At 44.1% G+C, this 15635-nt stretch overlaps 1 protein-coding gene across 2 annotated transcripts in view; it reads right to left on the minus strand.

Annotated features, from left to right (window-relative positions):
- GALNT18 (polypeptide N-acetylgalactosaminyltransferase 18) overlaps window positions 1–15635 on the minus strand; it is a 1553208-nt gene that overhangs the window by 979398 nt on the left and 558175 nt on the right. For both annotated transcript variants that reach the window (XM_085648186.1, XM_085648187.1), the window contains exon 2: window positions 110–302. In XM_085648186.1, the coding sequence (XP_085504312.1) occupies window positions 110–302 (193 nt within the window). The remainder of the gene's footprint in view (window positions 1–109; window positions 303–15635) is intronic.

Below are 15635 nucleotides of genomic sequence, written 5' to 3' on the forward strand. Positions count from 1 at the left end.
CACAAATTCAACCATAATTACAGAAAATCTTCAGGTCTCCCTAAAGTCATGACGAAGTTGCATAATGGCTTGTAAAAGAGGGATGTAGTGTTTGGCTGCGAGTACATACCCGTTAGGCCTCAGATCTGGCAGCGATCTGTCCATTGGTAAGCGGTCACTCAGGTAAGCATTATAGCCATAATACTGAAACTGTTTCAGGGCAATTCTTCTGTTCTCAGGGCTGAGATCCTGACCCCAGTGTGCAAATAGAGAGGAATCAGTGAAAGCTTCAGCAGCATTTTCTTCTGGCTTGGGAGGGGCTTCTAAAAAAAAGAAAATCAAACACATCCTTTTACAAATTATAGAAAATTGTCTGACTAAACATTGCAAAATGAATAATGAAATTAAAAATAACAATGAATATATAACATTTAGAAAGTGAAAATAACACTATCGATGCATCCAATGTTAGCAATGTTTTAAAAACAATATCAGCATTTGTAAAAATAATATTTTACTGGAGGAATATGGAAACAAATTAGCTAGCCACTAGTCCACTGTTGTCTTGTAAAGTTGCATTTTAATTGTGATATTTATTTTAAATTTTTTTCATAGTGTGGGCCTAGTCAGAAGAACAGTGGAGCACTTTATTTAGAAAAAGTTTTGTGTTTTTTTCAACAAATGCAAGCTCCAAATGATTGACGGATGTTTACGTAAGCTAAAGGGTAAAACATAAGAATGGGTGAAAACTGACATATTTACAAACAGACTGGATAACTGGAGGAAGGTTATGTGACGAAAAAGTGGCAGCCAGAGAAAGACAGTCATTCACCTATGTAGTCCATTTATAGGCATCGCTACAGTATTCATATTTTATGTTACCCAGCCTGCATATGGTCTCCATTTTAATATGCACTGTTCTACCAAACATGCTTTAGATTAAAGTTTTCTATTCCAACGATCACAAAAGTTTCTAGTCTTTCAAAATATGTAAACCCCATCAATCCTCAGTGGCTAGTGTGGCCCTGACCGCCACCCCCCTTATTCGGGTTGCTTGCTTCATCACAATCACGCCATTCAGCTAGGGTTCCCAGGTGTAGAAGCAACACTGGAGCAATTTATTTTAAGATAATGAACAAACTGCAATAAATTGTTTCCACAACTTAGCATTTTATGATTTTAAGTGTCAAACTCGTATTTGAAGATATATTCAATGGGGCAGATTTATGTTCCCTGGCGCATCCCTGCAAATCAGCAGGGATGCGCCAGGGAAGATGCGTCACGCAAGTTTGCCCTTGCGCCACCGCAGATGCGCCGCATTTACAATGCGGTGCATCATGGCGCAAGAACAAGCAGATGCGTGACGCATCTGCCGGCGTAAGGTCGGCGCATTGCTGGAGTTGTGTCGCAACCGCGACGCAGCTCCAGCAGGGCTCGGGTGCCCCTATCCATAACATGCTGCGTCAATCCTTACGCCTGCTTCAAGCAGGCGCAGGGATTTGACGCAGCATGGCCGGAAAAGTGACTGAGTGAAATCTAGTAGATTTCCCTCAGCCACTTTTCGGAGGCGTTCCTGCGCTGGAACGACCCCCTGTGCAGGTACGCCCACATGTGGCGCAAGCTTTACTACGTGACGCATCTCCCTAGATGCGTCACGTTGTAAATCTGCCGCAGCATGGCGCTGGCTTTGCGCCGCTGCTGCGTCACAAAAGTGATGCAACAGCGGCGCAAAAGTGACGCACAGGGCTTATAAATCTGCCCCATAGTCTTTGCTCTCTAGATACACAAAAGAAAATAGTACAAACCGAATGTGATGTGCACATAGCAAAGCCCTTCAATTCTAGTGCCACCTCATCATAAGCAAGGTGAAACTTTTGATATTTCTGTTTTCTTTGATTTTGTGTAAGAATAAAGAACTTGCATAAAGTTATAAGAAGGAGCACACCAAACTAGGACCACCGATCTTACGGCTCTACCTGGTGGCTCTGTGTCACAGTAATAAAATGGGTGCAAATTCCCGGAAATTCCTTTTTAATAATGGGAACATTTTAATAGTGGGAGCTTAACACCATTACTAGCCCCAATGCGGACGCGTAGCAAGGGTGTCATGGGCCCTAATGCAAGCAACAACAAAAAACAGAAAAAAACTGGGTGCACACACATTCCAGGTTGGTATTAAAAGAAACCCATAGTTGTAATCATTGGGCTGCTGGAAGCCCCATTCACCACAGCCTGTGGAACTCCTACACTAATGACACCTACACTGTTACCTACAGGTCTCTGCATTTCCTATTCTTTTTTCTCTCCCCCCTATTTCCGTCCCTCTCTCCTCTCATCTTCATTTCCTTTAAATCTCTCTCCTCCATGCCTTTCCAGTCTTTCTCATCACCATCAACTCTTGTTCTTATCTTCTTCTTACCTTTCTCATCTTTCGCACCTTTTTTCTACTCTGTTCTCCATTACCCTCCTCTTCCTTTCTCCCTACTTCTTTCTTAACTTATGCTCTTCTTCTGTCTTGTTATACTGTCCTGCTGTCTATGCGCTTACTTCGTTTCTTCTACACGTTCATTACTTCAGCTCACTTTTGTTTTACTTGCTCATCTCATTACTACCGAGCTCTTTAAAATCCCTATTTCTGCCCTTTCTCTTCCCTTTTCGCTTTTTACTTGAGTCTTATTTTTTTCTCTATCTCTAGTCCTTAACTCTTTTCCTTCTCTCTCACGTTTTACTGTCAATGATCCCTTTCACCATCTTATTGTTTTCCCTTTCCTCTCAGTTCTCCAGTTCTCTTCATCTCGTCTCCCGGTGTTTTCTTCATCCTCTTTCTGTAATCTCATTCCCTCGTTTTCTTTTTTACTTCTTTCTCTGTCTTCTCTCTCCATGTTGACTTTACTTTCTCTCTCTACACTAAATCTTCCATCTTTCCTTCTCTTTCTCCTCCGTATCCTGTTGTTCTGTCTCCCTTCCCTGGCTTTGTGCACTTCCTACCTTTTCTCAATTACTCTCTTCCTTTCTCTTAGTTTTTAAATTCCCTATCCTTTCTATCATCTTTCTCATTTTCTCTCTTCTGCACTTTGGTATTGCTGTGCTGTTCACCCCACAGAGCCCCAGCTGTGTCCCTTGCTCCACTAGCAAGTGTAAACAGATCCTGGCACTAGGTAAGCAGTAATTTAAAAAAACATACAGCTGACCTGTTTAATGAATTGCAACTGATGTAAGGCATGGTGACCCATCACACGGCCCTGGTGCCACTGCACCGGGTGCATCATTGATAGCTACGCCCCTTCCACAATAAAGTAATATTGTGCATTAGTACATCGCACTCAAGGGATGGGGGATACAGCAGGTAGTTCAGGGAGAATTTGGCAACGCCCATCCACTAATGGTGTTTTGTCAGTATTCCCTGATTATTCTTTTATATCTTCTCACTCTGGAAATGGACAAGGATTTACTCATGGCAGGGGTAGAAGTAAATCATTTTCCATATTCAGAAGGGTAAATGAACACTCCCAAATTCAGTAGCGATATGGGGGATTAAAAAAAGCAATGTTGGCATTGCACAAAGGCCCCGTCATTTTACCGAGCATGTTGTACAGTATGTAGCACTATTAAAAGTCTCTGCATCACAGGACACAGGAAATCAGAAACGTTTTCCAGAAGAATGCAGAAAAGCTGTAATTATCACATTTTTCCAGGCTTACTTCTGGCAAGATTGTCTATAGATTTTCCTGTTTTTTAATAACACTTTACACTATTTGCTCCCACCCCTAGCACGAGAGGATGAAGGGCCAAGAGAGAACGGACCAGGAGGTGTGGAGCCACTGGGATGTAAGTGAGGACGGTAAGAGGTGCTTTCACTGATTACTCTCGTGTGAATATGTGTGTGAGCATGTGTGAACAAGGAGGGCTTTCATTGGGCATGTGCTTCTGTTTGCTTGTGTGAGTATGACCTTGAATGTCTGGAATGGGGGTGATGGGCAGAGGAGGGCTGACGGATGCTCAAGGGTTAGCTACTTACTACTGAGACCTCACCACAATCAACATTCACTAGCCGCCACTGAAAGGGGTCAGTGGAATACTGGGGCAATGACAATCAACATTCACTAGCCGCCACTGAAAGGGGTCAGTGGAATACTGGGGCAATGACAATCAACATTCACTAGCCGCCACTGAAAGGGGCCAGTGGAATACTGGGGCAATGCCCTGGAGCTGTTTTCCTTTCAATACAACCCAATGAAGTACCAGCATAAAACTGAAGGCATCTAGTCATGAATGTAAGAAATAGCGCACCCTACAGTTCTAGAGGTTTGATGCATGATGGGCACGGATTCTGTTGCTCTGTGGTTGTTTATCCTATAGTAAAATCCTCAAAATCTTGGTTGCAATAGGGAAAGGAGCACATGTGGTGAGCTAGTGCTAACGCCATGTAGCAGCGTTGCTGCTTGCAGTAGGGTAAAAAAAAGATATTATATAACAGGAAAAAGATTTCCTCAACTTTTAAAATTAAGTTTAAAGCACTTTTTTATTATGAAAGAAACACTGAAAGAGAAAAATCAGTTTGCTTCATTTATCTTACCGGACACCACGTTTTGATGAGGATTTTTGTTTATTAAAAAGGGTAAATCCTTCAGAAGAAAATACATGCTCTATTTTGACACTTCTTTCACGGTCTGTTTTCTCTGTATGAAACAGGAATTGAGCAATGTCTGGTTGCACCATTCCCTATTAGAAAAGCAGCAAAAATGGATCATAGGAGAAAAGAACAAGCATTTGCAATGCAACAGGTCTCGCATTTACGAGGGTTTGAGCTATTGGCAAAGCAATAGCTTAACCTCTCGCAAATGCGAGACCTATTGCATTGCATATTACTAGCGCCCATGCGGCGCTTTCACATTCATGAAGGCCGTGCCCCTTTCTTTAGACAAGCCGCATCTAAAGAAAGGGGCGTTGCCCACATTAAAGTGAAACTGCGGCAAGGGGTGCTTTGACAAAAAAAAAAGCATCTGTTTGTCAAGTTGAAAAACATATGGGTTTTTCCTATTGCTCGCTTTCACTTTAATAGCAGCAGCGCACCTTTCTTTAAATACGGCTTGTCTAAAGAAAAGGGCGTGGCCTCCATGAATGTGAAAGCGCTGCATGGGCGCTAGTAAACAAAAAGTAAAAATAAAAAAACAAGTAAGCGCGGCTGCTATACTTAAAGCGGACCACACTGCTAAAATAAAGAAAGAAAGAAACGTGGCCACTATAGTTGAAGGAGATCGACATTAATAAATACAATAAAAGCGGGCGGCGTGCTGTGACGTAGTGGGTGGTATAGCAGATCATTAAAGAAAATAGTGCTCAAAGCCAAGATAAAGCAGACCCTGAAACAAGACAAGTATAAGGTCCATTCGTTATGGGAAGTAATATATGCAGACAAGGCGGTATCAAGATGGGACTCACAAGCCTAATAATGACTCGGAAGCCAGCGTTTACAAAGGACAATGACACAACCCAATTAAAAATATCGGTGGAGACGGGCAGGGCTTCAAAGCCATACTCCAATACTGTATGCCTCTCAGCAGCGCATGCGCTGCCCAGGTTCAACCTAAAAAGGACTCCGTGGATGTCTTCTGTGTCCTAAGTGTGAATCGCCCAAACATCAATATAAGGGCTCAGCAGTGGGTGGAAAAGTCACACCACCGTAGGAGTTAATTTTTCAGTACATGTAAACACAGGCAGACCTTTTGTATTTGCCAATGCCTGCACATGATGTCATAAAGACGGGATTGGCATTGAGCTTGCTCTAATGGGAGACCAGAGAAAGAGGTATGGGCATTTCTTGGATGTCAGTGATATAAGCTAGTCAAACAAGCACGCTGGTTTGTTAGACTTCTTGAAACTAACCACGTAGCTGCATTCGGCAATTCATGGCTTTCATGGCCATCTGCTTTGAGAAAAGAAGCCAATCCAGTCTGTCAGGGCACCAGGGCCTTGTTTATGCTTCATCTCTGGATCTGAGCAAAACGTAGGCATTTGTGCAGTTTAGCGAAACCAACAAGTAAGCCGCCAGAAAATGAGTTCCCTATGTATTTATCTCTTCGTTCTCTCCCAGCATTCAAGACTGCTGTGAAAGCCTGTACTGAGAAACAACGAGGCTGGTACTATATATCCACACCCCTGCCCAGCCCCTACCCCTCTTCACTCCTACAGAATGCAAGTCGCCCTTTTCTAAACGTACAGGCTCGGTAAAGCATTTCGGTTCGAGAAGCTCCTGCGTAGCTCTAGGAACTTATAGTGCTGCTTGTGTCATCGGCACGCTGTGAAGGGGGTGGGATCATCACATACAAATGGGTCAGTGCAACTGATGTTTGCAGCCTGGTGCTTTTACATAGGGAAAGTGGACGTACAGCCAGTTAAGACTGGATAAAACTAGTGGGGCTTGTTACACGCAAGTGGTCATTAGGCACATGTTTTCAAGCAGGGACTTTGGGTAGTGACAACAAAGCGCATGCCATGCCCGGAGCTATGCGTGCTCAAGTCCTAGCCAGTGTTCACTCAAAGGGGTTAATTATCTCCTTCCTATGCAGCAGCTTACACTCTGCAGGAGCAAACGCACCCGTGGCACCCGTGTAAGGGGAGATATGATTTGCTGGTAAGCCAGTTACAACCCCCATAAGGCTCTGGCTTTACCTTTTCATTACCAGCAGCCCCCTAATACTTTTACCCACTGTTTATATCTGGCTTGATATGGCAGCTGCGTATTTGTTACTAATTATAAATTGTAGGAACAAATTGAGAAAAGAGGGTCAGAACCCTTTTTTGAAGTCATGGTTTTTAGTAAGTGAGTGGAGGAGCAAACCTAAAGCATATTCATGTTTAACATAGATGTTCAGTCAGAAAATAAACACGCCAAATTTAGCGGAATTTACATCATGCACCTTTGACCTCCCTAAAGGCATATCTGAGTTTCCCCCTTCTGTGTCCCATGGCCCTGAAGAGCTCCCCGTTTGCTGCGAGTTAAACAAGCTGGTGGTCACAACTGCACATAAGAAACCCTTCTGCCCACCTGCAGTAAGAGAAACTCTTTCAAGAAAATAGTGCTTATAGACTAAAGAAGATGGACAATGACACAAGCCAATGACAAACCTAGGTGGAGAGTGGGTGGGGGTTCAAGTATGTACTCCAATACAGCATGACTTGCAGAGCAGCACATGTGCTGCCCAAACTCAACCTAAAACAAGCATTGGCATAGCCAATAGGTCTCGCCTTTGGGACCTTATAAGTGTTTAGTTATCCAGAACAATATCCTTGGTGCTACAACATCAAGTGTTGCATGGCTAAACACTTATAAGGTCCCAAAGGCAAGACCTATTGGCTATGCCAATGCTTGTTTTGAGTGAGTGGCTCGTGCAGGTATGCCACTGTGAGGTAGAGATGCTGCGAGTGCTTTTACAGGAGCCCCTGTGACATTGCGCCTCTTCAAAATGTATCTTGGGTCTGGTGTAATACTTCTACCCCTATTCCCATCTTCTCGCACCCAATGCATCCTTAAATTTCCCATGTACACCCGGGGTTGACACTCCTATTACCCCTGCCCTACAGTGACACTTTACCTGTCATGGGGGGCGGTGGTGGTGGTGAATGTGGTGGTGGTGGACATGGTGGTGGTGGATGTGTTGGACGTGGTGGTGGTGGACATGGTGGTAGTGGATGTGGTGGTGGTGGTGGAGGATGTGGTGGTGGTGGACGTGGTGGTGGATGTGGTGGTGGACGTGGTGGTGGACGTGGTGGTGGACATGGTGGTGGATGTGGTGGTGGATGTGGTGGTGGACATGGTGGTGGTGGTGGACGTGGTGGAGGTGGTGGATATGCTGGTGGTGGATATGGTGGTGGCCTTGGTGGTGAACGTGGTGGTGGTGGACATGGTGGATGTTGTGGTGGACATGGTGGGGGTGGTGGACGTGGTGGTGGTAGACGTGGTGGTGGATGTGGTGGTGGTGGAGGACGTGGTGGTGGGTGTGGTGGTGGTGGACGTGGTGGTGGTGGATGTGGTGGTGGTGGATGTGGTGGTGGTGGTGGTTGTGGATGTGGTGGTGGACATGGTGGTGGAGGTGGTGATGGATGTGGTGGTGGATGTGGTGGTAGACTTGGTGGTGGTGGTGGATGGGGATGTGGTGGTGGTGGTGGACGTGGTGGTGGACGTGTGGTGGATGTGGTGGTGGTGGTGGACGTGATGGTGGGTGCGGTGGTGGTGGTGGATATGGTGGTGGTGGTGGACATGGTGGTGGTGATGGACGTGGTGGTGGTGGACATGGTCATGGTGATGGACGTGGTGGTGGTGGATGTGGTGGTGGTGGATGTGGTGGTGGTGGTGGACATGGTGGTGGACATGTTGGTCGTGGACATGGTGGTGGTGGACATAGTGGTGGACATGGTGGTGGACATTGTGGTGGACGTGGTGGATGTGGTGGTGGTGGACGGGATGGTGGTGGCAGGCGTGGTGGTAGTGGACGTGTTGGTGGTGGACCTGGTGGTGGACATGGTGGTGGTGGACGTGGTGGTGGTGGATGTGGTGGTGGTGGACATGGTAGTGGTGGTGGTGGACATGGTGGTGGACATAATGGTGGATGTGGTGATGGTGGACGTGTTGGTGGTGGTGGTGTTCAAATAGCTGGCACATTTGCCGTTAGGATCCATACAGCATGGTGATACAGGACATTTGTTTCAACAAAACGTCCACTGTATGAAGGAAATATCGGATGCTATTTAAAAAGAAACATACAAATAAAACGCATTTCAAATATTTTGACTGTTTGAAAAATTAAGGGCTTTCACTTTTAATTTCCCCAAAGGGAATTGATTAAAAAGTGCTGTAAGTAATAAAGTTAAATCGAGGAGATGAGTTATCCGCAAGATGACAAAACAAGGAATGCGTGTGAGAGAGAGGGGAGCAGGAGGTGAGCCCGGGAGTGGTGCGTGCCTGCGTGCACACGCAGTCTGCTCATTTTCGAGCACTGCACTCATGCTTGTGGTGCGCCCCTGCTGGCTCACGCAAGGTGGATGCTGCCACAAGCACGAGTGTGTGCTTGAAAGTGAGCAGAACGCCGGCTAAAGGCCCTCCTATGCAGCACATGCGCACTGCGTAGGCGAGACCTAAAAAGAGAGTACTTGTGTTTCCCAATTCACATCTTATTTTACAAACTTGCAAAAGTAAAACATTTTACCAAACCGACAGCATGAATAGTTCAAGACTTTCCTAGATATTTGTCACACCAACCATTTAAATAAACTCCTTTGATATTCTTTAAAACACCCAAAGAAATGTGTATAATATTATGTGTACAAGTGCTTGGTTGCTCGTAATAACAACTTTAGAGTGTTTTGGACATGAACTACAAAGAATGTATTGTGAGAATGTTGTGTCTGGTGTTAAAAAAGCATAAGTTTCCATATTAGCTGTGGACAATGCGAGAGTTTATCTGCTATAAGGCAGGCGAGATGTTAGAATAATGATTGAGATGTTGAGCTTTCTGTCTCTCCTTCCTTCGCAAACAATCTTTTCCTATTATAATAACCATAAATCATGAGTTTATATTCGCCAATGTATCAAATAATTTATCTATAATATTTTTCCTTGCATGATTCATTGGGACATTTGTAAAGGTTTAGATCTAACAGATGTCCAGAAAAGGGCATTAAGAACTATCCCTGAAAGACAAACAATTTGACATAAAACTGCATGCACTAATTTGCAGTTTGATACTAATAAACATTTTTGTATTCCATAGGTTAAAACATAAGTATGATGTCTCACTTTAAAAATGTGTTACTAGATGACTGTCCTGTGTGACTCAGTTAAACATATGAAAAAACAATGCACTTCCAGCTGACTGCCTGCCCTGTACTGGACAGCGCATCTGAGTCTTATAAGGCGGGTCTAATTACTTTGTAGCTTTTTGACATCAATTAGAGTGTCATTTGTTTTTGTTTCATTAACTTTCAGAACCTAGATGATTTTAGGATTTATTCAACCATACCCTTTAATTAGAGCATGGGTTTAATACAAACATCCAAAAGAAAAGTAAGGTTAGAAGTCATTTAAAATGAAAGAATGTGGTGATAACATGAGACATTTCAGTCATGTTACAACAAAATGGATGTCAGCACATTGCCTCAATGTGGATATGTTTTTTCAGAACTTTATCTGAGCCTGACAAATCAATCCGGACAGAACCTCAAGTCGTGAAGCTACAGACAGCAACACATGAAGATGGATTTACAGCATTAGGCGCCAAAACTTCCTTGGTGATTATAGTGCTAAACCTTCGTTGGCAAGGTCCCTTTTCATCTTTTCTGGGCCTGCATTCTTAAGATTAAGGTGTTAAGTTCTTTTGAGATACCTTTCTTCTTTCTCGACAACTATGACAAGCGACAGATCAAGGACTGTTCCTTCCATTAGCTTCTCGTCTCGGTAAATATGGACTATTTCCTGATCTGCCGCAGCGCTTTGTTCAAAGCTGAATCCTGGGCTAAGCGTCATTTCACTTCAAGGATGAAATGTATGCTGAGCCTTCAGTTAAATAATAAAGCGCGCGCCGTGCCTGTCACCGCAGCCATGAAGGTGATTTTGGAGCAGGATGCAAATGGCATGATAAAACGCGATGGGCAGAGGGGAAATATTTGCAGATACGAGGAAAGCGTAATGCATAAATGCACACAGGCCAGGGAAAAAACAGGCAGAAAAAGCAAGTGGTGGTGATCCCCATAAACACAGCAGCAGAAACAGAGGTATTCAAAGTTTTCTGCACTCAGCCTCCCTCCACCTCAAGCATAATGTTTTAAAGTTGCTCCCCCCTCCAAAACCTTACGGCAAAAAATGGGGGAGTGTGATGGGTGTGGATAATCGCAGGGGGTGGGGGTTATGAGGTAATTTCAGAAGAGCATTTCTGTAGCTCATAATCCGCACTATATATGAGACTCATAAAAGAGCAAATGCATCAAAAAACAGAACTGGTCAAAAATGCTACTGCTGGTAAACTGGGGTTCTGTGAGCCGCTTGCACTCCTGGACCCCAAGCAACTGCAGCTGTTGCACTAATGATACCTGTGACTCTGAGAAGCCGGCTATCTCCGCTTCTTCTTTCACCCCTTCCAACCATGCCCGACTATCACTTCAATCTTGAAAGAGGCTGTCTGTCCATTCCCGATAAAGATTAGCTGGCCCATGTTGCCGCTCTTTTCACCCCAGGGAACCTCTGCCCTAATGCTAGCATGGATAGTCAGCCCACATGCCCCCTTTTCAAAGTAAGGCATTGGGATGCAGAGCCCCCTCAGCCCCTAGGCCCCAGTGCCCCTGCACCTGCTTCACTAATTATAGCTATCTACCGCCTTGCAAAGTAGGCTGTGTGCGTTATCCCACTCACTACCATCTCTCTGATGGCCAAACCAAGGTGTCTCCTTTGCTTCAATGTTCCCCTCCGTTGGGGCAATGCTCTGAGGTCCAACACAACACTGGCCCAGTAAGTATGCGCTTATCTCCTAATGCAACAAAGGAAGGATAGTAACAAAACTGTCATTTTGTGGCTTTACGTAGCAGGCTATCCACTCTAAGCCATTCCCCAGCTAATCACTCCCAAGCTTGATGACTAAAGCAGAATTTGTGTTAAAAAAAACACACACATCTAGCCTCCTCCCTCCCACCCTGTTGCTTGAGTCCTGTGCTGCACTCAGCAAGGGCGATCTGGGCCCTAATGGCAGCAAGGACAATGACCCCCCTTTCCCCTTATATAGTATGGAAGGGTGGAGAGGCTCCTATGATGTGAAGAGGGATAGGGGACAACAAAGGAAACATGCCTTATCGCCAAGGTGCCTGCTTCCTAAAAAACGTGAATGCGCCCAACTGGTTAATCACCAAATATAAATGCGGCTTTAGAACTAGTATAGGCTTTAATTGATGGAGTCACTTGACACTTCATGGTGAGAAATATTTATTACTTTTGAGAGGTAATATAAAAGTGGTATCAGCAGAGTTCTGAAATGCGTCCTTAAAGGGGACACTTAAAAAATGGAACTAGATACAGTTGGATCACTTATTACAAAAGTGTATATTTTTAAAGTACTTTTTTTTATCCTTAACACTACATTTTGCTGCAGCCTATTTTATACTGTGAAATACAATTTTAAAATATTGACATATTCATCAATAAGCAAGTCACTATTACTTGCTGCACCAATGTGGATGTCATTTTGTGACTCGCAGGGCACATACATAGACATCTGTTTTGATTACATTAACCAATTGGGGTTTCATAACTTAAAAGAATACATTTCCCATCCATTAGTTAAACTTGCATTTATTTTTCATTAAGGTGTGTGCATGTTATTTTATATGCAATTAACTGAAGGTACAAAGTGCAATAAAATGCTGAATATTTAGTTATTTTTAGCCAACTCTTTGGTCCACACTCACTTCCCCCACCCCCATGGCAATCAGTATTACAGTCTCTATACTTGTATTTTTGCACTTCAACTGCTCCATGTAAATGAAGACAGCCTGTAAGCCTTTTTTCTTCCCCCCTCTGGGAGTACAGCCACAGACCCTCACAGGGCACACCCCCAATTTGAAGATCTAAGCACTAGAAGGACTGCACCCATTCTTAAGTCTGCCGGAACACAGAAGGAGCATTAGTGTGAGCTCTTGCCCTGAATACAGCCCATAAAATATGGCATGAGACAAGGATCTGTGACTGAGCAACCTCTCTTCCACGGATGGTCAAGGATTCTTCCTATCTGCCCCCTTATGGAGCGCCTAGCTTCTCTCACTAGGAACAAGAGTTGGCCTCCACCAGGTCAGGAACAAACTCAGCCCCTTTCCACAGAAAGTTCTGATTTAAGACCAGTGCAAGCCCCTACATTTTTAAGGAACAGACCTGCCAATGGCATTGTATAATCATAGTTTGTGAGGTCTCTGATTAATGTACTTGTGGCAAAACATTGTCTCGTCCGTCTCGCTTCTGGGACTCTGTCCTCTAGAACACCCTTCCTCCTCGTATCAAGCCGAGTCCTGAACTCCTGCCTTTCAGGATTCACATGAAAACCAGTGATTAATTTCAGCCGGTGGTTGCTGCTGGGGGCCACCAGGAACTCATTTTTGTGGATTGGCAGCTATTTTTCTGCATTAAACATTTCCCAAGAGCGAGGGAGGGAAATACACGCCAAACCAAAAGGCAGAGAAACTGTCACAAAGGGACAAAGCAGGAACCTGCAGGAGAGAGATCATGAGGGAGAGGATGTCTGGCAGTGGATTGAAGAGGAATGATGGGAATTTAATACTATACAGCCTTGATGTGCAGCACTGGCTTTGCACTGGCCGCGGGCTCTCAGCAGAGCTTTGGACAATGGCACTTATTCTTTTACAAAATAAGCACTGTAGCAGCAAAACTGCTTCTTTTCTCTAAACCACTAGTAATGCCAACAGGGTTAGGGTACTGCTTGTTCCACTGACTTTTTAGTGCCAGGACGCCATCTGGTGGGACTGCTCTTCTATGAAAAACACAATAAAGAAAGAAAGAAATAGCCAATGAGTCAAATGATAAAACTAGAGTGTTTCCAGGAGGGGTCATGGAAAATATTCAGCTAAGAAACAAGTACATGTCAAACCAGTCAGTTGCATTCCTATTGGGACTGCCTTGTGGAAGCGGTCAGTGTGCACTTTAAGAAGGATCTTTGTCTTCTTTAAGGATCGGTTCTAACAAATGATCCCAGTTACAAAATAAATAATGTATGCAGCCAGAAAAAAATAATGACTTGTGTGTATAAAGTGCTTCACACTACATTTCTGCAGTCTCTACGCACTGTTGGTAACAGGTGTTACTATTACCAGATTTAACAACCGTCAATTAACTGACACCAGGAGGGCTGAGATTTGAGTACAAACCATTCCCAGAACAATGCAGAGCGAGATTTCGACTGACTTAGCCATCCATGCTGATAGGCAGAGCAATATCAATAAAAGCCAGCTTGAGAAAAACATCATACGGGGCAGCTCACTCTCCTGTTTTTTACATAGGAAAGCTTTTTCTAACATTAAGTAAATATGTCAAGGAGTTGTATATTAATAAAACTGTGAGGGGTGCACCAAATAGCCCCACAAATGGTGACAAATGGAATAGTCACATTGAAAAAATGATCTTTTGTAAAAAACAATGTGCTGGATTAGGCCTTTGCTGCAGGCGCCTCCCATAACTTTTTGTCTTCACCCTCCTGTTTTCTGAATCAGTGTGCTCTGTGCACTTTACAATGCTAATCAGTGCTATTGTGCTTGTGCTCTCGCCCTAAAACAAGGTGAAATTGGCTTACACCCAATTGGCACTTTTAATTTACTTGTAAGTCCCTAGTAAAGTGGTACTACATATATCCAGGGCCTGTAAATTAAATGCTAGAAGTGGGCATGTAGTACTGATCCTAAGTAGCCTTTCAAACATGTCTCAGCACTTCCATTGCAGCCGGTGTGTGCAGTTGTAAATTGTCATTTCGACCTCGCAAAAAAAATATTTATCCAGGCCTAAACCTTTATTTTTAATACATATAAGTCACCCCTAAGGTAGGCCCTCACCAGCCCATAGGGCAGGGTGTAGTGTATTTAAAAAAGTTGGGCATGTACTTTTAAGTTTTATATATCCTGGCAGTGAAAAACTCTTAACTTTGTTTTAAGCTACTGCAAGGCCTACCTCTCCCTCACAATAACATTGGGTTAATTTATTACATTTAGTAAAGTAAAACTTTCAATTGGAGCAAGTAGGAATATCAAGTATTGTGTCTAAAGAATTGTAATTTAAAACCAGCTTTAATTGTAAAGGTGGATTTTAAGTCCCAATTCTGAAAATGCCACTTTCAGAAAGTTACCATTTTTTTGTCCCCACCAATTGGTATCTTCAGCCTGTATTCTGTGTCATATGACTATGTGTAGCTGGCAGTTGAGCTTTGTCTATTGCTCCCAGAAAGTGAAACAAAGGGGGACTAGATGTTGGCAGTATGGGCTATCTCTGACTTGATGAGGGGGAGTAGCTGGCACCTACCACATTTACACATCACAAAGGCTCTGCCTCAGGAGACTCATGAAGGGTTTCACACAAGTCTTTTGTGCCCGCAGACGAGCTGAGGCAGGGCAAAGAGGAAGGTAGGGGGTAACTCCAGAAGCTTCTCCCACTTCAAAGCTGGCACAGGGATAAATGATGAACCCTCAGACCCAACTCCTCGGTACACATCTGGACTTGTCGAAGACTCAGATGGTGGACTGCTGTGCTGCTCTGAAGCAAAAATGACAGCTACACTGCAGCTCTGCTGCACTGCTGCCTGAGTGAGAAGGACTGTTATGTTATGTAGATTTGTATGGCCCAACTTATCACCCACGAGGGTATCCAGGTGCTGGAGCAGTAGCGTAGGCTCCGTGGCACTCCTAGTTGAACAGCCAGGTCTTCAGTTTCTTGTGGCAGTTGAGAAGTGGAGTGGCAATCCTGATATGAGTTTGTGCTAGTTTTTGGAAGCGATGAACTAGAAAGCGCTTCTTGCTGTCTTGCTTCTGCAGATGTGGGGGATTTGTATGAGGAAAAGAGAGGTGGAGGGTAGCTGTCTGAAGGGTTGGTAGAGTTGTAGTCAGTTGTTAAGGTACGCTCG

Source organism: Triturus cristatus, chromosome 3_2 (genome assembly GCF_964204655.1).
Source record: "Triturus cristatus chromosome 3_2, aTriCri1.1, whole genome shotgun sequence".
Taxonomy (NCBI): Eukaryota; Metazoa; Chordata; class Amphibia; order Caudata; family Salamandridae; genus Triturus; species Triturus cristatus.